The sequence below is a fragment of the Syngnathus floridae genome, chromosome 16 (genome assembly GCF_059516105.1).
Source record: "Syngnathus floridae isolate MCC-2025c chromosome 16, RoL_Sflo_1.0, whole genome shotgun sequence".
Classification (NCBI taxonomy): domain Eukaryota; kingdom Metazoa; phylum Chordata; class Actinopteri; order Syngnathiformes; family Syngnathidae; genus Syngnathus; species Syngnathus floridae.
Genome location: NC_142428.1, coordinates 1491982 through 1516782, shown reverse-complemented (window position 1 = coordinate 1516782; position 24801 = coordinate 1491982). Strand labels below are relative to the sequence as shown.

At 40.0% G+C, this 24801-nt stretch overlaps 1 protein-coding gene across 3 annotated transcripts; it reads right to left on the bottom strand.

Moving 5' to 3' along the window:
- Positions 1 to 13: 13 nt before the first annotated feature.
- kif6 (kinesin family member 6) lies at positions 14 to 24801 on the bottom strand. 3 transcript variants are annotated; one of them, XM_088401065.1, is made up of 22 exons: positions 24643 to 24801; positions 23085 to 23194; positions 22194 to 22268; positions 20465 to 20612; positions 20002 to 20111; positions 18753 to 18882; positions 16983 to 17189; positions 16752 to 16895; positions 16546 to 16632; positions 14450 to 14553; positions 13875 to 13980; positions 13241 to 13409; positions 11790 to 11948; positions 7592 to 7697; positions 7394 to 7449; positions 4016 to 4066; positions 3839 to 3926; positions 3629 to 3764; positions 3021 to 3103; positions 1749 to 1829; positions 781 to 896; positions 14 to 177 (listed from the first exon to the last, which is right to left on the bottom strand). In XM_088401065.1, the coding sequence occupies exons 1-22, from the start codon at positions 24700 to 24702 to the stop codon at positions 161 to 163; spliced, it is 2343 nt and encodes a 780-aa protein (XP_088257191.1). In that variant the 5' UTR covers positions 24703 to 24801; the 3' UTR covers positions 14 to 160. The 3 variants fall into 3 exon arrangements, with proteins under 3 accessions (XP_088257191.1, XP_088257189.1, XP_088257190.1); XM_088401063.1 differs by having other exon boundaries at positions 785 to 896; XM_088401064.1 differs by having other exon boundaries at positions 785 to 896; positions 7592 to 7694.

The window sequence follows — 24801 nt, the reverse complement described above, 5'->3', positions numbered from 1 at the left end:
TGCTCATATCAAATGGATGACGAGGGCTTTTATTTATATTCTGCCACTGCTCATTAAGTGTGCTGCTAGTGACTCGCGCAAGATGAGTGTAGTGATGCGTCCCTTTATTCCTTTATGACAATTTGAGGTATCATGGGGTTTCCTTCCAAACAACTTGAGGTCAGTTCTGAAGAGAGCCTGGAAAACACAAGTCACATATCGTACCTCGTTTTAGGGAAATTGTTGTTCAACCCATTTGGAAACCGAATCCTTCATCCAATTTGCTTCTGATGGATAAAAACCAATACCATAGTGATAAAATAACCCCAGAAATGAAGTTGCTGTCAAAGCACAATCACCATGACCACAAGCATGCAAATGAGCCTTTTATCACCTCAAAAAAATAGACAGTGGAAGGACGTGGGAACATCTGCTGGAAAAACCACGACAATAAAAAAACTATTTTTATGCTCAATCGGTCAAGTTGAAGGAGTTACTAAAATGACACAAAAGATAACAGGAAGATGCACAAATAGTATGATTTTTAGACACATAATGCGGCACTGGCAGAAAAAAAAAGGAAAAAATATTCAGTTCATTTGTGGTCTCTAATCAGGCTTCTACATCAGAGAGGAGATATGTGCAGGAACAGGCTCAGGAAAAGACTCATTCCTGCTTCCTCTAGAGGGCAGTATTGATTGTTAATTAATATCAAAATGTTTGGTTGATAATTTCCTCGTAGCAGGCACATCAATGTGGTTGGGAATCAATACGACTTAAGTGTGTTTGTTTGTGTATTACCTGCCCTGTTGAGGAGGTTTTGCCGGGCTCTGATGAAGGCCAGGATGTCTGCATCAGTTTGCTTGTCTCCAGTCCGGGGGATAGAAGATGGGGAGAGAGAAGACTTGGAAAGGGCCCTGGAACACAAACGCAAAGCTTAATGTGGCTTAACAATATCTGTATATTTTTATTTTTATCAATTAGTCTACAACTCTTCAAGATCAAGTATGTATCATGAATGACGCTAACTCTATGCTGAACTCTGCAGCCATAAATATCTTTTATTCAATAAAAATATTGCGGCATCCATTCAGTAAGCTATAACTTTCCAAATGTGTATGATTATATTAAGGGGCAAGATTTTAAAAGCCTTTCGCTCGATTTAGTTCTTGCCTCCATCCATCCATCCATTTTCTTTACCGCTGATCCTCATTATGGTTGCGGGTTGTTCTTTTTCCAAAAGTTAGAAATATTATCTGCGATGGAATTTCTATAGAAAACAAATCTTGGAGGAAATGTAATATTGCTTTAGAGGCTAAAAGAGCGCTTACCTCAAACATTTGTGGTATGTTACACTATACATTGTTTTTCCCCTGGGTGTTACTATGGTTGCGTGAATATACATATGTCAGATTAAACATAGCTTTGGATGCAAAGTGGCTCTGCAGCCGTATTTTCTCCTGATTGCCACTTGAAATGTGTCTGTATAATGAATGCAGACTTGAGGTTGCCTTGTGAAGCAAGCTTATCACTGCTGTGACGCTTTAAATGCACCATCAAAATGGAATCAGATGATTTTGACCTTCTGCCCTTTCCTTTCCTTTCTTGAATCTATGGAGTGGGATTGATTGCTGCTGTGTGAATGTTTGTCTGTCTCTGTGGTTTTCGGGTGACGAATTTAAAGGGTGTAGTCTGTACTCATAAAAGGAAAAAGAACTGAAATATAACTTTAGAAATATTTTGCAAGAATTTAAGAAGGAATGGTTTACTTCCACTCTGGTGAAGAACTCAAGTCAGCCGCTGGTTCCTCTTGCACCGTATTGGACCATGCTGGCTTGGGAATGAGAGTTCTAAAATGGAAAGACATTTGAAATTGCATTAAAAAGACAAATTAGTGATGACCAGATGGTTTGATACTTCCAACATGTAAATACTAGCTGGTTACTGAACATATATTCAAACAAACATGAAATATTGAATGCTAGTAACTGAATGATTTTGAAAGGAGAATTAAAAAAATGAGACTGAAGAATATGGTTGTTATTATAGATTGGAAGCATGCTAATTATTACAACAAAGCATTGTTGTCAGTATCAGCCTCCCCCCTGTTTTTTTTTTTTCTTCATCAAAAGCCAATTAATATCCCATGTTGAAAATATGCAGAGCTTGAAAAGATGGTTTGCGTGACTGCAAACATACACACATGGGCAAAATTGTCGGTACCCCCTCTGCTAATCACCCCCACAGATATAAATTAAGCAAAATAAATGAATAAAATATTAAACTTAACCAATAATAGATGCTTTTCAACTGTGGTATTTAAAAACACAGGCTCGTTGGCACCCTTTTAACGTTTATTGCTCTTTTCACAGATGTTCAATAGAATTTAAATCAACGCACATTTCTTCCTAGGAGACCTTGATGGTCTTGAGATTTCATTGTGCCCTGTACATCTCGTGCCAGATGCAGCAAAGTAGTCCCAGAACATAACACAAGCTTTTCCATGTTTCACAGTAGGGGTATTGTTCTTTTCTTGGTATGCTTCATTTTTGTGTGAGTTGATGTGCCTTGCCAAAATGTCCCAGTTTTCTCATCTGTCAATAGGAAATTTTAAGTGCCCTTAGAGGCCACGATTGATGTGCAAAAATGTGTAAAAGCTTTGTGGCTTGTCATCATGCCGCTTGGCAAATTCTGCTCTCACTTTTTACTTTACTTTTGGTAGTGATTTTTGGGACCACTGTGTTTTTAAATTCAAAAATGTTCCATTCATCCATCCAACTTATCTCCGGGGATCATTGGGACACAAACCAAACATGATAAAGTGACAGCTTATGGTGGGTCATTGTAGGCAAGGTGTAAAATGCATCAAAGGCAATTTAAAGTCACTTTTGACAGTGTAACCCGGAATAAAAATACCATATGACAGCTTATAGTATTTTCTGCACGACAAATAAAAACTGACCTGGGCCGCCTTCGTACGGGTAAAGCTGCTATAGAAGATCATAAACATGGACTTTAAGAGATGAACGAAAGAAACTCACTCAAAGTCTGGAGTGCCAGGTGAGGATGAGGGTGAGGTTCCATGCAGGGTTTTTGTGTGACCTCTGGCTTCATCTTTCGACTCCTGTAGATCATGTCACATGTCACGGAGAGAATTTATGAGCGAAAATGTCACTGGCTTTGATGACTATTTCAAAGGCACATCCAAAAACAAGGTGTTTTTGAATCTCTATTATTCACTGTGAATTCTTACAATTACAATTTTACGGCTTTCAAGCCTGATATCAGAAACAGACAGCCTAATGAATAAAAGCATTTTGTTTTTCATATTTACTCAACATAAATCCTACAGTGAACGCATTCTGGAATACTTTTCCGTGAAAAATGATAAATAACCAAGGACCTTTCTTGTATGATGTTGAACAGTGGTTGTAAGGGTCACACTGGTGCAATAAAGGCCTCCAAAGTCAGGGACATGTGCATATCAACTTACATGCACTTAAATGTCCTTAGAGGCCACGATTGATGTTTTTAAAAAAACACATTTAAGGCCCTCTGGAGTAGTTTTGAGATTTAACCATTATGTGTCCCTTGCCAGAGTTTACGTGGTCTTTCCAGATGGGTAGAGAAGAGCGATGAGCTCAGTCACCTGCACATTGGAAGCTTCCTCGTTCCACCACTTCTGGAAGTCCTTGTGGAGTTTGACCTTGGCCCTCTCCAACAACAGCTGCAGGTGTTCGATCTCTGTTCTCAATGCTTTCAAGTGGCAAGCTGTGCTCTTGTAACTGATGGAAGATATGAGTAGGACAACATATGTTGCATTAGCTCCAGTAATGGAGTTAAGTTGAATCAAGCTCACATCTTTTTTTCTTGCTCAATGTGTTCCCGCAGGTTTTCCTCTACTGGATCCACCTCCACACCAACGTCTTTGTGATTTCCAATCACACCTAGTGCAGAAAAAAAAATCAGCATTGACGATCTGATGCATCTGAAGATATACTAAAGATTCTTTTGGGGGGATGCACAACCAACATACCGTAAGCGGCTCTCTGTCTTCGACGCACTTCCAACTGCTTCTTAAATTCATCTGACAAAGTGAGATGGAAACAAATGTCATTTTTTATTTGGAATCTATAGAATCCTAAACTACATGAAATCGTTTGTCTCATTTTTAAATCACACACGACAAACTACACATTCATTGTTCTGTCATGCTAATCCACAGCAGGAAAAGGTAGCAGATTGCTTTTCCTACTTGCTGTTGCCATTCCATCAAAATTATTCTCCAGACGCAGTACCAGAGACTGCTGCGGTTTTGTCCATTCGCTTGACCACAATTTGCAGGTCTGGTTTATAGATGTCGACCATGCCTGTCCAGAGACAAGCTGCGTGCGTGCATGCATGCGTGTGCACCTACAGTAGGCTACATGATGATGATTACCAGGCTGCTTAGGATGTGCTTTTATGCAAGACTCATTTATTCTGAGAGGTGAGCCCAGGGTTATGTCTGCTTTTTTGTAACGCTCTGCTTCCATATGCCGAAGCCACCGAGAGACTGACCAAAGGTGCCATCAGTTCAAGCTGCCATTAAGAAATAGGGGTGTGTTTCCATGTAGAGTGTCAAAATAACAAGGAAGATATCCAGAAGAAAAAAATAATCTCATTGGAAAAAATTATGTATGGACATGCTTACAATAGTGCTACACCACACGTGACCACAGGAATATTAGCCTTCCGATTTATGTATGGAAGCAATGAGAAGTGAATTCACGAGTGAGCCAAGACTCACCGCTACTTTGAATGAACTGTCTGAAACGTGAAAACATTCACCGCTGATAGGATCAATGCCCAAATTCCCATGAAATGAGAGGAACCAAAGAGCTTCTGAAAGTGACGCGGGAAAAATATTCTTCTTTATCATCTGCATATCTGTCATTTTGACGACAAAGGGAGAATGTGAGCGAGAGGGCAAGGCTATTTAGATAATTGCCTCACTTGTGGGACTAACACATATGGCCAAGTCATCTTTTCGTCATACTCTGTGCCAATAATTAAAAGCTTGAATTCCTCGAATGAAAAGATTCAATTTCATACGCGAGTGACGTCTCAGAGCCACAACTGTTGAGTAAATGTTAACCGACTGAACTCAATCATGATTAGCAACACCGGGGTATAAACAATATCAACCAGAAAGGAAGCAATTTCAGCTTCAGATGAAATGAAATGGACAGTATATCAGATAGCAAGACAAGTAAATTACCCAGGCAATTATGTGTAGGAGTGAAAGCTTTTTAAGGGATTGGATGGCAGGATCTTCTGCGGTGAGTTTCTATTACAATCCCCCAAGTCTCGGACATGGAGACGGTGCATTTGTATGACTCTGTTAAGCGATCCCGCAGCCAGTTGAAGTGCAAGTTGTTGGGGGTGTGAGTTTGATCGGGGGTACCTTTAAACTATCCAGCAGGATTCACCACGTGCTGGCCAAAATCGTTCTTTCGGGCATCCCACGTTTTTCCTTTTCTTTCTAGGAGTCACATGTTACACCTTTAGTGGTACCAGCAGTGGTTATACTTCTTATTAGAGTTATAAAAGTTAACATTGAGATGTGTTTTCCAGTTACAATAATAATTATAAAATGTTGTCTGTACAGTTAATAGAGGTTTTATGATTATAAATTGTCCCTATTTTTTTTCCATTTATGTCATGGGGGAAAAACTTTTCCAAACACAGACAAATTAACAATTAACCGCTCTGACTACATGGGCGGCTATGCAAATGATTAACTCCAGCTCATACATTGTGGAAAGTAAAAGGATCCAGTTAGGCTATGGTGGGATTTAAAAACTCAAAGTTACAGTCAGCCAACTCAAAGTCAGTTCATAAATCAGGAAATGAAATGATGCTAAGAGATGCGAGGATAACAAAGACAAGACAATTTGTGACATATCAGAAATCAAAGATTCATTTCCTCCATTGTAGATGGATCCCCAAAGCCCCATGCTATTTCCTCAGAAGTCATGTTGGGGATGTAAAACAACAATTTCCAGTTATAAGCCACATTAATGATTTGTCAGCTGCTCGTTAAACTTGCACCATGGCGAAATGATAAATGCTATCCAGTTTCTGTGTGTGTTGATTTAAGTGCATTTAAAAAAAAAAAATCAATAGCCTGTTATAGGTTGTCATTTCAAATCCTCAACCCAGATATTTAAACCATCAAATGTCATGTCAAGTGTTTAAAAGGAATTAATTGCTATTTCCACAACATTGGGCACACAATCGGTGCTTTCATTGGATTGATGTGTCAGCAGGTGATAATGGCTCAATGAGCAGTGGTCATGTTGGATCTAATGGAAAATGGATACAAAGAACATATATGCTTTCCATATTTCAAGCGAAGGAGAATGAAATACAAAATAGCATATGCTGGACATAGGAATGTAATGCATAAATATTATCCTTCACGTCTGCTGCAGGAATGAAGAGTTCCTGTCCATATCCTGCTGCCATGCATACTGTTCAATATGTGCACCAACGATGGTTCAAAATAAATATATGTCTGCGCACTTTTTTGGACCGAAGGCCTCAGAGCATATGCTCCTTTGCTGAGTCTCCATTCCACAAGCAGACAAAGTGGCCAAGAATAATCCTGTAAACCAAGGAAATGTTTGGACAAAAGTCTGCAGAGGCTGCTGTTCCTTGCTTTGATTTGGAGCCCAATGCTGAAAGCATCCAACAGACAAAGCAGTAAAAAAGCTTCTATCTATATTGTGCTCCTTCTACACTCGACATCAACCGAGAGACAAATATTGCATTTATTTTCCAAGCGGAGCTTCCAAGATGGCAGGCAAGTACGCGGAGCTTAATATTACAGCACCACTTTCCAGCCAGAAGAGGCAACCACCGTCCACTAAAAACACTCCTCATCCAAAAGGAATGCAGCTCCATGTGTCTAATAATGCAGTAATATTGAACAGAAACCCAGTCGTTTGTTGCCTTTTTTTCGAAAATCGAATCAACGTTTACACCTTCAAATGCAGATAAATTTGTAAAGGGGGAAAAATCTTAAAAAAAACAAACATCTGAGAGGAACGCAAACATTTTTTCACAGCATTGTGTGTATGATCAAACTTGGATACGTGGTTGGCAAATGTGTAAATGTGAACCGTATGAAGGCCTACACCAGTGACATGCCAATTGTATGTTTTCCATTTTAGTGGGATGTCTGGCAGTTGGACATGCCGCAGATTTTGGGAGACGCACCAATAAATAATAAAAGTGGCTTGCTGTATTTACTGCTCTACATGCGACTGTTTTTTTTTTTTCAAGAGGATACTGCAGTTTATAATATTTCAATTGTTAATGCAGAGCATCTGTTTTTATTTTTGTCATTTCTTAAAAAAAAAACACTTACTGATTTTTTGTTTGGCATCATGAAGTTGCTCCCCAAGTTTTTTGGCTTCTGCTGACCTGTTTTAAATAAAAAGGGCGTTAACTATTTTCTAATCATTCAATTTCATGAGCATACACGATCTCAGCAAGTTCAAACCGCTTGAACAACCAGTCTTGAATTTTCTATTTATTAATGATCATATTAAATCTATGACCCTACCTCTGTTTGAGCAGACTCTTGTTGTCCTCAATGACATGATGGTCCTCATGATCAGCGACAAAGCTCTCAAAGGCCTCCTGCTTTCCAATGGAGAGCTGCGGTCCTGCTAATAAAACACAAATACTTCAGCTGTTAGCTTTCTATACTTCTGAAATAAATTAGTCGACTGATACGACATCTCAGCAGCATCTGAGCCGATTCACTTCCACAGGTATACCCAATCGGTGTCTGGCTGCCAGATGTGCGGCGATGTCGACCTCCCACTTGTAACAACAATAAAGAACTTGGTGTCTTCCAGTAAACAGAGACACAAACACTGTATAGAGCAAACATTCATTTGGAACACATCAGCAGTATAGGAAAGAAACTCCCCGCACCACAATTTACCACATGCAAAGAAAGGACGGAACCTCCCAGCGGTAGTTGCTCATAATACGCTTTAACAAGCATTTTTATTGACGTTGTAAACATCCGCTTACACGGGTTTATGCTTGTAATGGAAAGAATGTTGTGAATATGAAATCTAATTAGCAAGATACTAAAAATCATGAATACAAAAGAAGGTGGAAGAAACACTTTACACTACTTCTGTAGGTTAGGTTCAAGAAAAAATATATTATTATTATATAGCAACATATTTTTTCCTTGATTTGGCATCAAATATTCAGTACGGGGCAGACGAAATTATTTAAAAAATGCAGTAATGATGCAAATGATGCAATAACATTATTTGGCAGTTTGCTTTCATACAAATTTTGATGAATTCCATGCATCATTGAGGAGAATTTTGCAACAAAGCAGACACGGAGGACAGTTACTCATGTGGGATAAGGACAGTGGGGAATTCGGTCGTTATTTTCGGAAAGTCCTGATTGAAACCAGCAGGGATCTCGCAAGCATGTGTTGCCCCAGCCAACCTCAACAGTTGGGCTTTTTGCAATTCATTCGACTTAAGGCGCAACATTCCGGGCGTATTTTCAATATGACATCTTTTATGTTGTACTAACATCATTTGCGGGATAATGAGATCACATGGATAACTTCACTAATTCTTTTCCATGCCCCCCCCCATGTAGTGAGACTGTCGCAGAGGAATGTGTTAGGATGACAGATTTTCTTTTTTCATGATGTGAAGTATAATGATGCATTTGCCTCAGTACATGACATGACATTTGCTTCTATTGAAATCTTCTGACAGGTAGACTGCCACGAAAGCCTCAACCTAATTCAAAGATGGCGTGCTGCGTGGAGAAGGTCTGCTAGACGCATCAGCATCTCATTACACACCAGCAGAGTTTATAGTAAGATGTAAGTCTTGACGTCTCAAGTCTCCTGTCAGTCCTAATAAGCCTAAAACAAGTCATCACCGCTCTGAATTATTACAGGAACACCTTGTATATTCATTAGCTCCAATAACAATCTTAAGTACAGTGAAAAAAAACATTCGTCTGTATTTGCGAGAGACGAAAATAAATCAACCTGAAAGGAAACTCACAAAGGAGTTTAGACTGCAACGTGCAGAGAACACATTGGAAGCGTACTTCTGACAACATCAACATTTAGTAGTAAGTGCAGATCTCTTCCAGTGTGGTCATCAAAAAGAAAAATCAACTCCCTATGGGCCATGTTTTATGTGTTGGCAAAGTTTGGGAGCTGACATAGAAGGATGTGCAGTGGAAAGAGCGGAGCAAATTATAGCAGCGATGCTTTCCACGCAAAGGTCATCATTACGTTTACGGTTTTTCAACGGAGACATCTGTTAAGATCGCTATCACAATAGAGGCTTTAGAATGCAGACGCAGAAAAAACTTCACTCAAATATAATCATCGGATGACCTAACTGGCCCACAAACAATGTGAGTAATTAGTGGCTAAGTCTCAAAATAACTTTTTTTTCAGGCAGGTGATGAATGTCCGTTTTGGCACATGAATGACCGTCCGTAATTTTACTTGTGTTTGTATGAGGCACACTTTGTTTCATTGTCAAGGTCCCAAGGTCCGTTTTCCCACCTACTATTTAACACATTTTTCATGATAGAGTTTATCGCTAAATATGAAAAGCTACGAGTACAAAAATATTATTCAAAGCCTGTACTTGAGATTTTATTGAGTGGCCTTCGCCAAAACTAACTTGATGCAAAATTTGTTCACAGGGTCACTTATTATGCTTGGAGTGCAAAAGACTCTTTTCGATGCATTGTGTGCCAGAGACTGACAGGAGTGACCCGAGTCCTCTGATTTGATTATGGAGCAACTGGATCATTTACATGGACGTCTCATGTGGAGTAGGTATATTTATGCAAGTGGACCATGACTGGATGGAGACATTTTCTGATTTAGTCCAGAACATGATCATTGGAGTAGCCTACATGTAAAAGCATGCATCGTAAACAAAATATACAAAAAATATATATATATCAAATGACTGCCTTTTAATGTTATTACAGTATTTGCTTTAAATGAAAGATTTGGCATGGACATTATGCATAAAACCTCATTGTGGCCGAGATAGAGCCGAGCGCTGTGTATGATTTAGTAGTTGAAGAGCAACACATGCTTCACTTTTATGTTCAGTGCAATGAAAGAAAAAAAAAAAAAAGACAAAGACGAGTCAGACCAGGTAAAATTGTGCTCCATAGTAGCATTCAAAAAGACTACTGCAAATTGAGCATTGTTCATAGTCTTCCATTTACCAGACTGATTGATTTACACCCCTTCATCTGTCTGGACTGGATTCAAATGTGTGTTTATTTTTCTAATAGGCTCCTCTTTCAGAGACACTGTTAACAATTAGCCCTCCACTGGCCTTTTTTACCACACTCGGCACAGATATACAAAAATGAGAGGAAGTGTGGTTAAGGCAGACAGCAGCACAGCCTCAATTTGATGAGTTACTGGCTCAAAATCCACTGCCCGGTGGCTATGACTGAACTAGTTATGAGGGCTCTGGTTCATCATCATCTACTTAGACAAAACCAGGCAGGAAAATTCAAATAAATGCAGCTGCCCCAGCTAAGTAGCGTGTCTCAATGCTTGCATGGCCTGACTCTCACTAACATCTGCATTCAACGTAAGGTTGAAAGTACGCTGACTCGGCCACAAGAAACTGGGAATGACTTGTTCTGCAGTCTTCATCACGTCAGCATGCTAGTGGTATGTTTTTTTTTTTTTTCCTATTTAGATTAGGATCTAAAGCTCCAGAAAGGATGTGGCAGCGCGATGACGTTTTACTTTCAGAACACAAATACACATCTGGGAACAATCCGACAGATAATGGGATGACTGTGTAGCAAATTTCTATTCAAAATATTTACGTATACGATTACTGAAAAGAAAAATTCGACATATTTATCTTGTACATTTAAGATGCTACATATGATCATAGAAGTCCTGTAGCTATATTTAGCAGAGTATAAAATTCAAAGTGGAAATTCAAGTATTTTGCCATGAGATGCGAGATTAATTTGTTCCGTGACCATGCAGTCAACTAAAAAATATTCCTGTTTCAAATCATCTTCGGATAGTAAAATGAATGGAAATGCCAATAATCTGTTCCATCTTCCCCTCCAAATATTTGTGTTTGTATTTGATGAAAGGATGAGTGGATGGACGAATGGATGGATGGACTAAAAGAGGGATGCCAGGTTGTCAAGGATTTTTGATGCTTGTACGAAAATCTAAACCGGCACGCTAAAGATCATCTTGGGCTCCCACATTCCATAGGAAGGAAATCACCTGACTGCTGTGTCTGCATCTAATCCATCCCAAATTCTCTGTCTCGTCCAGCAAGAAAAACTAGATGTCAGCTGTACAGGAGACAACATCTGCAAAACATTTTCCCAAACTCCTTTGTTAGCGGGCTCCATGTGTCTCATTCTCACTACTAAACAGCAGCGAGAAGTCACAATGAAGTGCTGAGAACGTGAGGTGATGATGTTTTCATGATGTTTGATTACTTCTGCCAGGATAAGGACAACCGTTTAAGCATATTTACTCCACAATAAAACTTGGACCTGACCGACCCACAACTATTTGGATTGATTGAAAACACCCATTCAACTTTTGAACAATCCTGCTAACTGATGACATGACAAAAGATGAAAAGAAAGGACAAACGTGGAAAATGTTCAGGTCCGTCCTTCGTCCTGTGTGTGTTTTCAAATACAAACAACTGGAAAAAGAAAGTAACTTTAAGTACCTCTTGTCATGTACTGTACAGTCCCAGTTGAGGCAGGGTCATCGTTCCCCGTCTTGGCATCACTCTTGGCCGTGTTCTGTACATCGGAAATCCTCGCGAGCTGCATCGTGGCATCGTTGGCCCTTTTTTTTTCCTTCTTCAAAATCTTGACCAGGACACCTATAGGCACTGAATTAAGGAACAAACATGTCTTTTGTTTGTGACGACCGAAACGAAATATTCATAGTTCATGTGAATCATACTTTAGATGAGGAAATATGTTGTACCTGAAGGCCAGCAGATACGCTTGAAAGCAAGACTGATGAATATGAGTTACTTATAGAGAGAAATTTCCATGAGGTGAGCCAAAAATGACAACAAAGTAAAGCACATTAGCTTCCTCACGGCATGCACAATAGTAGGCTTTTAATAATGGCAGATTGCTGACATGTGCTCCCTGTCAGACATTACAGACTCGGGGAGATGTCATGGTCTGGGAAGAATCAGTGAAGAGAAGGGGAGCCAGAGAGGCTGCGGGGACTTTGCCAAGATTCCACAAAATCTTCTCTACTGATGAGATTGTATGTGTTTGTCTATTGGAGTCCAAGTGTCAAAATGCTCGTGAGGCCGGCTGGCCGGCCGGGTGCACTTGCGTGAGTATGACACAGACATTGGCTGGCTACCCGAGAAGTCTGGAACAAGAGAACTGCCACACGCTTTGGCTCCCCTATACAGGTACTGCGGCTTCCCGGGTTTGAGATACTTGAATCCCTTCTTACCCCATTGTACGCACATTGATGACTGAAGCACATTCCCAAATAACACATTTGTATGTTCCTCATGCACGCTCATGTTCATGACATAAGCAGATGTGTAGCTGTGGACAGACAGCACCACAAAAGTGTGATGGTCAGCAGAACATTTGGGATGTTCAATAACACCGCAATGGCACAACCTTTATATTGCTGCGAGCCAATAAAAGGGATTAGTTGGAACAACAGCCTGATGCATCCATTACAGTCTTTCAGTCAACTGACTATGCATTCATTTTGAATTTGCCAAGTTTTGAACACACTACAAATTTGTTACACCCATGGTGTATTCGGATTGGTGTCCCTTTTTTCCATCACGAAGATGTCTGGCATCTGATATCTTCATTTATGCTAAGCACGACCATAAACTTGAAGCACTGGGTAAAAATATTTCTTTGTGGGGCTCCACATTGGATCCTCAAAAGCCATTCAGTACAAATATTGTGGTCACACTTACACACAGCTTCTGCTGTTCAGTCAATCTCTGTGCTCCATCTTTCTTGTCATTTGTCATGCAGACGTCACAGGAAATATAGATCAATATTGCTGGACCACATCATAACTTTTAGAAGCTCTTTGTATCCTTGTCAATGAGAACCACTTGCATTGTGGGATGAACATTTTAAAAGAAGGACAGTTCAAATATTAAAAAAAGGATACTGATTTCATGATCACGCTGCTGCAGCAATTCCTTTAGTTTGTTAACGTCCTCTGTAGTCTGGTGCTCGGGAATATCTTTTTCCTCTGGTATGGCTGCTGCTGCTGCTGCTGCTGTCTCCTGTATATCATGGTTACTGCACTTTCCACTTCTAGTGCCAAGAATCATTGTCTGACCCCACCAATAACAAAAAAAAGAAAACACATTTATGAGACCTTATGCAAAGGAGGAGAAACGTTAGGACAAGGGTCAGAAATCCAGCTCTGTCTTTATGATGACGATGACTGATAGTTCACAGGTGTCAAACTCAAGGCGCGGGGTTCAGATCTGGCCCATCACATCATTTTATACGGCCCGCAAAGACAATTTATGTGTCAACTTAACGTTTCTTGTTAAAATACCAAAACTGTAAATTTTCTTCCCTTTTAATGACAGTGAGATATTGCAATGATTTTTTTGGGCTGTTGGGATAGGAAAAGCTATGGTGCAATTGAAAAAGTGCCATTTGTAGTGTATCTCTGATATAGATATGTAGGAGTGTTATAAAACACAGAAAAATCTTTTCCCGTATTTTTTGTAGGAATTCTTACACATCTGGATAAAAATGGGCATTGTTCCATATTGTTAATCTATTACCTTAAGCAGACGAAAGCAGTGATGGATTTTTCTCATGTCTGGTCCCAAAGTCATTGTCACGCCCGGATCACGATCATTTACAAAGGCCTTGACCGACTCTTCCAACCTAAATCACACAGACAAGAAATATGAAACCGCTGCACTTTCAAGTTGTGCAATCAATCACATTCAGCACCAGATCAAAAGTGCAAATTTATATTTAAAAAGTGTTTCTAGTCTTTAAAGTTGGGTCTGTTCAAAGACTACTATTTATTTAAATCGGCGCTCCAGCTACACAGGGCCAGTCAGTTGATAAACTATCTCTGGATAATAATCCAAACATTGGTTTCTCAAGTTTCCCAAGCAGCACCCGGAAAGACGAGGAGGCGACTTTCCAAGCTATCTGAACAAGTCCTTCGTTTTCACGCAAACATGCAGAAATGTGCATAAGTATTACAGGCCATAAAAAACAAAAAATCATAAAACATACATAAACATATATCATTAGTGCTGAGTGGTTATCATTTTTTTATATGGACTAGAATTAGAGTGACTCCATGGACATTTCAGATTTCCAAATAAGCAACAACACACACTTGTTCATCTCCTCGACAGTTAGCTGGTCATCTCTCTCTTCTCCCGTCAGCATGGTCAGCTCCTCCTTCAGACACTGAACTTCCTGCTTCAGGCGTGCAATCAACTGGAATTTTCACAAAAAGAAGAAGTTAACACGCATGTATGCAACATGTAAAACGAGGCAGACGTGATGGACTTTTTGATATATGACACAAAACTCCAGTTCACACAGAAAATCCAGGTCATGTCACCGTTGCCAAGTGATGAGACAATCTTGTGGTTTAGAACGCTAATGCATTTTTAGGAACATTTAAGTGATTCCAGACAACTGGATACGGCGACAAGAAAATGAAAGAGGCCAAACATACTGTAAGTAAACCTTCTGTTGCACATTAGCTCCCAAGGTATGAATTGCCAAATTCTCCTTTTTCTTTGCTTTGTTCCCATAATATGTGAAAGTTTAGTTTATAAATGTATAAAAGAATACTCATCTGTAATCCACCTCTATTTGATTTTTTTAAATATCATAGCTGACATTGCGGTCCGAAGCTGCAGCGCGTCCCTTTATTTGGACCCTGCGGTCTGATGTAAGACTCCCAGCTGCATCCTCAACAACTGACCACCAGTGGTCGGACAGCACAATCAGCATAGTCTATTTCAGCGGGCAGAGCCCACACTGGTACCACAACTCCATGGCGGAATTTCAAATCCTCGGAAAAAGAACTAAGAATGCGTGACTGATGATGTCAGCATAGCCAGGTTAGTGCAGCGTTGCTATATGCAGAATTTATGATGCGGAAATTAATTCATGCTCTTATTTTGAGGAAACGACAAGTCAAAAACTGACAACGTCAATAAATTCAACAAGCAGCAAAAATAGTCATGACTTAAATAGACACAAATTGTTTTTGCAAACAATTATGCGCACACACACATAGTAAAGTGTAAGCACTCCTGCCTAACTACAGGTTCCATCTTAAGTTCAACTATTACGTAGTTTGCCACACACAAACATGCTGCAATTAGGGGGCCCAGCTTTATGAAGGAAACAAAGGCATGTTTTCCCACAACATCCAAACACGAGCTTTTGACAACAAAATGACAGGATGTGGACATTTTGGACCAATGCAGGGGGCACAATACAATGAAAATACAAATACAACCAAATATAGAGACGTTCATACATTCCTCGCCAACACTGTGTAGCATTTAAAGCCATGCGCTAATCATAGATGCATTTTCTCATAGATGATATGGTGTTGAAAATTGTAGGAGGGGCTTTAGGTGAGTCATTACGTCTTAAAATGAATGATTTTGAACCTTTCAGCACTTTTATCATGACACGGTTTAACTCAAGATAGTTTAAGTATGGCTTTGAGTCTTGGAGGCCATAATTTCAACATTGAGGTCACGGCTTTAGGAAGAAACTAGACGGAATTGACGTTTTTAAATTTAGGGTTGGGACAACCCTTAACGCTCTTGAGGAAACCATACTTGTCTGGAATATTTTTTACTGTATATTTTACCATGTGAGATGAACCCAACGCTGAAACACAATTGAAGAACACTGCAAAAAATTTGGCATTGATCCATCAATTCCATTGAGGATCTTTGTCAGGGTTTGAGATTCATTTCCTATATCTATCAGATATCTCTATTTATGAGAAGTTGTTTCTAGAAACAATATAAACTTAATACTCCTCAGCTGGATGCTTTCTCAAGATATGAAGTGCTGGGCTAAATAATGTCACGAGAGAATTGAAGGCATGTAAACCGGACATGGAGAGAATGCAAATGTAATCTGCAAATAGTTGAAATATAGCGAGAGGAGTAGGCGTTGATGTGATGAAGAGCAAAAAAATGGGATTATTTTAGAGCGACTCACTGACATTGGAAAAAAGTGGTTTTGGATTGCTAAAGAGGACATTTAAACACATGGTAGGTTACGCTTAGTTCCATTTTGAAGCTAAAACAGTAACAGCGACTCATTTGCTGATCAAATTAGGGCTTGGAAGCCCAGTGAAAGGCCTGGCTGTAATGGCAGATGTGGTGTAATGGTGTCTGACTTATAGTATTTATGACTCGTGAGGTATTGAAGAGTATGCAGCTGTCTCACCAAGGCAGGATCAAGTTCTTCATTCAACATTGCCTCATTCTTGATGATAGCCACGCGCTGGGCAAAGCGACACGTCGAGATCGACTCCTGCGGTTTTTGTAAGATAAATTGGAAAGATTAACGAACATAAAATATGATATTTTGTTCATCATCTGGACAGATATCAAAAATGTGACTTTGGTAACAGCATCACTTTAGTGTCTTACATATAGGTTCCTTTGGTCCACTGCCAGAGTAGCAATCATAGTGGTCTTGCAGTTGCCTCCAAGGCTATCCCTCAGCACTGAGGTCAGCATCGAGTTCCTGTATGGAATATGGCAGCGATTCCTCTCTGACAGAGCAATGATAACCTGAAGAAAAGCAAAATGGAAAAGATTCTGAAACTAAATGATGGTAGCAGCTCATAAATTGGTTGATTGGCTTTATTAGGAAACTACCTGTTCTAAGTAATGGAGGGAGAGGTTGATGTATTTGGCCTCAGTGAGCAACTGGCCATTTAAGCCGGTCTTGCTGACCCGATCCGACCCGGCCAGGTCGACCAGGTGGAGCTTGGAGCGCCGGAGAGTGGCAGAGCCTGGCTCGCGCCGACACAAGTGCACGGTAAAAATACAGTGGGAGCGTGTAGAGGCCTGGTTCATGGGGGTCTAAAGATCGGAAAAGAAAGGGCAGTCAGTACAAACGACAGACATCATGTTGTGAATCAACAACAGTATTAGGCCTGGAAACAAACAAGAAAAATATGTAACATTGAGTTTCCATCTGTGTTTCATTCAAACAACGAATGGGTTTCTTTTCATCCTTCTTTTTCTTGCTTCCACTGATTAAAACCTACGTACGTTGCAGCATGTGGAAACAATGAGCAGTAAACAGATGGTGGTAGCTTTGCAAAAGCTGAGGTGGATTTTCAGATGCTCACCAGTCTAGCAGAAGTTACAGTGGGTTGTGACACGGAAGAGATTAAAAATAGAATCGTGATTCATTCTGCGCAAACAAGCTGTATCAACAAAAACAAGATGTGAAACACTTGCATGGTGCTTCATGAAAAAAGATGGCAGCAATGTCTTTGATATGTGCTTCATTTCAAATATAATGCTGTTTGAATAAATTCATTCATTATGAAATTATCCTCTGACTCTGGACTCTCTTTATGCATACCACAGTTTGTCTAATTGGGTCCAATGACTTACTGGCCAGACCTGCAAAGATGACAATGTTCATGTTGATCACAAACTGTGTTAGGACGAGCCAGCAATCAAACACGGTAAAACTGGGATGAACTTCATTGCACTCCAGTCCTCACAAAGGTGACATAAGGACAGGAAGTTCAAAAGACAGACGTCGTGTGTGACATGAGACATTAAGGAAAAAAACAGATGAGGGGAAATATTTTCTGATTAGGTCAAAAGAAAGGTGAGAAGTAGTGAAGCGGAATTTTATTTCCAATAAAACAGTAGTGGGGATTGTCATAAATGAATGAGCTCATACTTTGCTGAGTGTGTGTCCATATGGCAAGAATTGAAAGAAGATCTTTTGTGCACATTTGTTGGAACTGCCTCGTATAGGGAGCAAAAGACTCCCGGGATAAATTTGGCAGCAACCAATCCACAATGTGCATGCTGTTTGTTCGCTTCAGGCGAACAGTGAAAGCTTCTTGTCAATAGGTCCTAGTGAGGGTGAGTTCACAAAAGGTTCTGAGTGGGTGGCTGGCTGCCGGGGGCTCACCAATACACATCAAGCTGCTTGATCAACAGACTTCACGTCAAAACACAGTTTTGGTTTTCATTGCCGATATCCCAGCGCAACGTCCTCGAGGTGAATCGAAGTCAAATGTTTTGCTCCGCTTTCTGCTTGGTGTCCTATTTGTGAACATATCGTGTTATTGTGCTCAACAATGGTCATCTTACTACAAATCGCTCTTGTTTTTGTTCTGAATGTGAAGATGTTGATTCAGCTGCTGTTCAGTTGAGGGGCTGATCTATTCAAGAGGGTTGCAGGGCCACGGCCCACCCCAAGGTCTAAAAAATGTTTTATCATCTGAGCCTTGACAGAGCAGCATAAACAATACATTATGCAACAGCATAAACGATATGACTGCTTGGCCAAATTGATTTTATTGTGCTTAGGTCAAAGAAAATTAAAAGTGGCCCTTGCAAATTTTGACTTTTCTATAAGAAAAACATGTCCGGATCGGCCACACCCCCTCTTACTTCTGCAATCATTCGATTGGTGTCGCCCAAGAACAACAGATTGAGAGCGTCCTCTTCATTTGCAGACTGCTGCAAGGACAGGTTCCTGAGATGGATGTTCTGCTCAGTATCTTCCATGATCATGACTTTTCTGGGAATAGAAAAATTATTGTGTTGTAAGAAAACACATGATTGAAATAAAACACAGCATGAGAGACAAGTGCAAACTAGCATAGGGAAGACGGTGCCTGTAAGTAACGTAGGCATCCATTGTTGAATGGAAAGTCAGTGATACAGTGAATTATTTTGTCTGTCTGGTGATAGCGGAATGCCGCCGAGAAGGACAAGAAGAGTCCATGAGACACAGGAAGTGGACGAGAAAGGCGGATCAACAGTGCCACAGCTTCTCCTTGAATCAGCAAGTGCAGCCACAGCATGGTTAAGGTCGGGCACTGTCTATTTCCGGAAGACTATGATTTGTGGCTATCTAAACCTTGAGCAGAATCATCTGCAAAATTGAGAAATTGCCTCAAAAGGAAATGCTACCAGGACAAACACCAAAGTGATTGGCTAAAATAAAAAAATAAAATATAAAAGAGAAGAAGAGAAGAAAGACATGGCTCAAACAATTCATCATGATAATTCCCTGGCCTAGACTATGGCGAGTGGCAATAACAAGTTCTGAAAAACAACCATAACATTTCTTCACATTCTTCCCTTCAGTGCAAAATCTATCACCAATTTGACCACATGAATTGCTATTGAATCGTCCTGTTGGCAATCCGTATTGGCCTGGCAAATCCTGTCGTCTCCATATTTACCACACTAAATCCATTCCAGCCAGCGAAATAGCGGTGGAGGAATAAGGCCCAGTTACACCCACACGTTTCAAATGATGATGGAATGATTGGTGATTTGTTTTTTCACTGTTAAAATAGACCTGCTAACCTAACCACTAGTTTTGCTGGGTGATTGTCAGACTGGACAGTTGAATCCAGTTAAGCCTGTGTGTGGGAGTAGCTAAAATCAGATCAAAACAAAAAAAGGACAAATGGCTTTTTGGCATCCATTAAACAATTCAACTGTAGCAAGCATTAAAAATAAAGGAAAGAGCAAAATTGCTCTGTTCATGTCCACTGTTTGATTTATAGTTCTAATTTTCAAATTGATTAAAAACGGCCACACCAAGTGATCTAAAACTAACTTTGGCACAAGATTTAAGTCTAACTTTATGTCTGCAATCAAAAAGATGTGTGAAAAGCATACTGACGGTAGGTCCTCCAGTCGAGATGCTTCATGTCTGGAATCCAGGAGGTCATAACCCATTTCATTGTAAATCTCCAGGTACGATACGTGTGTACTATACATGGTACTGCTGTCCTGCGGGGTGGAAAGCAGATATTTAAAGCTGATTCAAGTGTCATTGACATTTCTGCATTGGACACTGGAGTGTGGTCTAATCATTTTCAAGGGCGCTGGAAAAAAAATATAGGTACCGACCTGACCTTTGACCTCAGCTACATCTTGGGTCTGGCATCTTTTGAAATGACTCATGCTCTCCCTTTCACACTGAAAGTCTAGAGAAGACCATTTAAAAATGTCTTGTAACTGATCTACACTGAGCTCTGCCCTATAATAAGACAACTTTTGTCCAACTTTGTTGAGATCTGAACATAATGGGATAGCTGGTGTCACAGTTGAGGGATTCAAAATGTAAGTGCTGATGTTCCTACCTGAGTGAAACACTCATACAGGTATGAAAGCGTGCGGGGAATAATGCCGCGATCACTGTAACGCTCTGCTCCTCCTGTGATGGTGAATGTCTTCCCACTGCCCGTTTGACCGTAGGCAAAGATGGTGCCATTGTAGCCGGACAAGACACTGCAGCGACAAAACAGTAAGAAAGAAATAGGTCAGGTGGCTTTTTGAATTGGCAACACAAACGAGGTATTCAACACTGAAGGCCAAACGACTGCACCTGAAGAGCAAAATCAAAATAAATCAAATGTGACAATATAAATCCCCAAGAAAAGATGGATATACTTGAGTGGAGAGACGTTACGGCGACGGTAAAGGAAAAATGTCTTCAAGTGTGAGTGAAAGAAAACCCACCCAACTGGTACATTTTGGTTTGGCTCGGAATAGGGCCAATGGAAACCAATAGTATTTCGGTGCAATTGAGGGAAATGAAAAATTGAAAGCAGCATGTGAGTGGCATCCACATTACAAAATGTGTTGATATATAATACAGTATAACACTGGAGCTTTTACCACTGCTCATTCCTCGGCTTTCTTAGACATTGGCTACTCTCTAGAGAGAAAATGCTGAACTCATTTTCGGGTAGAAGGTAGCTGCCAAAGCTACACTGGCTCTTCCTCTCATAAAACTATTAATGATGGTTGCTTTTTGGAACTAGTGTCGGGCTTGAAATGACCACTTTGGGTAATACCACACACCCACCCTTAAGGACAACCCGAGGGAGGGTCACGGATTGAGTCATGGTAAGGGCGGAAACATGTAACTATTTATTTTTGCAAAAATTTGATTGTTAAAGTTGATGACTTGAAAATGATGCTGAGGCCCATTTGCAAAGAATATACTTCTGCACTGTCATACTGGTCTTCACAGATGAAGGGATGTTGAGGCTTAATGAATGTTTGTGAAGGAGGAGGAGGAATCACCTTTTTACATGACAACACAGGAAATTCCACGTAAACTCCCTCTCCTGGCTGTTTTCCCAACTGGAGAACAAGTTGCAAATTTGGCAAGCGTTGACTAACCGCTGGACCAAAGTGACGTTTGGGCGGAAAGGTTGTTAGGGAGCGAAACATTTAACTGCTGCTACTCCAAGCAATTTGGTGGGATTTCCTTTAATATTAGCAGAGGCAATAATAAACTTCAGAACATTCTGGAAAGCAAAGCGTACCCACAGTTACCATCTGGCATCTGACCTCCGCACCACCTAGAATGGGATAGTCTTTAACTTGAACCACTTTTCTACTTCACAATAATCCCTAAAAAGGCTGAAGATTTGCTTTGGGCTGGAGAGCAATGAAAAAAAACTCTCTTGGGTGGAGAACTTTGTTTTGCAAAAAATACACACATCATTAAAAATACACAACAACTGAGTTTTTTTTTACAAATTTCAAAACTCACATTGTAACGAGTTGATCTTGAGAGTGTCCCTCTGCGCTGTTGGCTTGTAAAAGTTCTGACACTCACAATGGCGGAACTTTCCATCCTGCCTGCCAACTGAGTCCACTTAGCGGTTTAAGTATGTCAAGTACACCAAAAATCAGGCACCCCTCATTTGCATCTTAAAACACTTGCATTGGACTGATTTCCTGTTAGCAGTCAAGTTAACGTGACTGGACTTCATCTTGGATGAGCTCTGATAGCTGCAGGATCTTGAATTTGTGAATTAAATAATATTCAAAATAAAAATGGCTTCATCACTTTACCTGTCTGCTACTGGTTTTGCGATGTGTTCAAAAATCTCTTCTTGTTTGGTTGCTTGATCAAACACTTTTTGGAACCTAGACAACAGAAGAAACTATGACACACTGTTTGCAACTTTTTTTTTTAAATTGCTCCAAAAATACCAACAACACCCACAAACAGGTGCATCCAGAGTTTCGTATTTTATTTTCGCAAATGGATTAAGAAGTCATTATGTTTTGTAAAGAAGTCTCAAATCTTGTTTCAGGCCACAAAATAAGATGAGCGGGATGCGAGTGGAATCCGCCCAGGAGCGCTGTTAAATGTGGAAATCGTATTTATACAAGGGCATAAGGGAACCTCCGCAAGCTATTATAGGACTTTGCGGTTTGCAAAGACTCGCCGTGTCCACTACTGTCTGAGTCCCTAACTGTGAATTTAGGGCTTGGAAGCGTGGCGTGAGCCCTGCCTAGACCAGAGGGTATATAAGGCTGCAGCCTTCACCACCAGATGTTCTGCTTCAGCAATGACAGAGCTGCTAAAGGGATTATTTTGTATATGCAACCTGGGAAACAACAGTTTTAACTTTTCAACTCTTTATTTTGGCACTGTCTTGCTGTCTGCTATTTACTCAGCACACCAAGGCTCCAGCACACTCATGATTGATGTTTCATTGTCTTGAAATTAGCCATTTCTAGAGTGAGATCCAGAAGTATTGGGACAAGATTGTGCCATGATATACAACAACATAGGAGGAAAAAAAAACTCCACAGTGCATACTTTTTTTGAAGGCACAGAAAATGCTGACACTAAAAAACTGAGTTCATAATATCACCCATATCAATATTCAAGAGATTAAGTAGATAAATCATTACATTGAGTCAGACAGAAATATATTTCTAAAAGGCACGTACCTGAAGTTGAAGCACTCTCGCTTGTTGTTAACAAAGCCATCAGCCATGTCCTTGGGCACCACTAATTCCAGAGAGCCACTTGTCGGCTGCTCATTGTTGATAGAGTACACCTGAAGGAGCGGAGTTAATCAACTTCCAAAAAAACACTTTTTTTTTTTTTTTTTTTAAAGAAACCATTTGACATGTAAAGTATGCTGCTTCTGATTGGTGATTTTTTTTGTTTGTTATAATTCTATTCTAGTCTTAGAAAAAACACAGCTTTGGCAATGATGGAAACGCATTGTATGAGATTGTGATTTTGATCCCACAAACAATAAATCATTCAGCTCCAAACATGCATGCTTGGTTAATTGAATAATCTAAATAGTCCATTTGTGAGCGGGATTGTTATGTGCCCTGCAATTGGCAGACAAACAAACCAGGATGAACCCTGGGGCTTTGCACGTCAATTGATGCAGGCTCCAACTAGCCACAACCCTGATAAAGACAATTTCTATTGAAATATTATCTAATCTATTGATATGAGTGACGCAAATTGTCAATCTGGTGAAAGTGCCATGAAGTTCACCCTAAAATGCAACTATCTGTTTATTGCACTGCAAATTTAGATTCTTGTGGTGAGGTCATTGTCTTCCCCAAAAGAGAAAAGCTGAAATTTAAGACACACTATGTGGAAAGCTATAGAAATGAAACAACTTTCATTGTTGTGTAGTGAGCGCAGTGTAGAAACTCGCTTACTCAGGCCAAAATCATGCCTGGGAGGATACAAGAAAAACTGTTGAACATTAAACCAACAGACTGGATTCAGGCAGTCGATGGCATTTAAAGTGAGGTCAGCTGGGTCAAGTTGAACAATCCCACTCTTTGGTTTTGATCTTCAACATATGTGCTGGCATATGTTTTTTTTACACACTAATGGAATTATAAACCCATAGGGGTTTAGGCAGGGAAAAGGATACAACGTTAATGATTAGATTGTTTTCACTGACATGCATGTTTTGTTCTTTCTCATAGACATGTGCAGAATGTCAAAAAGCCACAATGAGGTGGCTGTGGTCATTTCATTGTGCTCAATATTGTCCGTGCAAGCTAAATGGCCACAAAAACCATCTGTGTCATTTGATTATTCCTGCCATCAGTTGCTCAGACAAACTGCATTTAGGAGGACTTTTCTTTCTCTCTATGGTGACTTTGTCAATCCAATAGAAGCTGAAATGATCTAATAACAGCTAAATACAAATGACCGCTTACTGCTAATGTTTGCAGGTTGTGCAAACTGCTTGCATTTTCCTGCTCTCCACTAATTATCCAACAGGTTTGTTGCATTGCTTCATTTTTTTTACTATAAATCTTGCACAAAGGCTTGCAAAAGGGGAAAAAAGATCAACTTCTGCACATAAAGAGGACAAGATCTTTGCACACTTATTGAGACTTTTTTTTTTTTTTTTACACAAGCTACAAACATAGTGAAGTTTTAAATTCCTACTTGCGTTTGCACGCGCATTAAAAGCAAGTTTCATGTGCAAAATGAACCAAGTTATGATACGTGTCAACTTACCGCCGCATTTTTCTTGGTGGGTTTTATACGAGCATATATCTGAATCGTCTGTTTTACCATTTTCTTTCTAATTGTTTACTTTCCGCTTTTGTATGCTGGCTGCAGAGCTTGCTAGCCACACTTGGCAGGATGCTCTTGTGTGTTTTACTTGGTTGCATA

Bases quoted from the DNA above. Each gene is read 5' to 3' on its own strand.
- kif6 (XM_088401063.1), bottom strand. From the start codon at position 24,702: ATGGTAAAACAGACGATTCAGATATATGCTCGTATAAAACCCACCAAG. The intron at 20,112-20,464 runs GTAGGAACATCA...TCCACCCCGCAG, and splicing joins TGTATGAGTGTTTCACTCAG to GACAGCAGTACCATGTATAG. The intron at 7,450-7,591 runs GTAGGGTCATAG...TATTTAAAACAG, and splicing joins AAGAGTCTGCTCAAACAGAG to GTCAGCAGAAGCCAAAAAAC.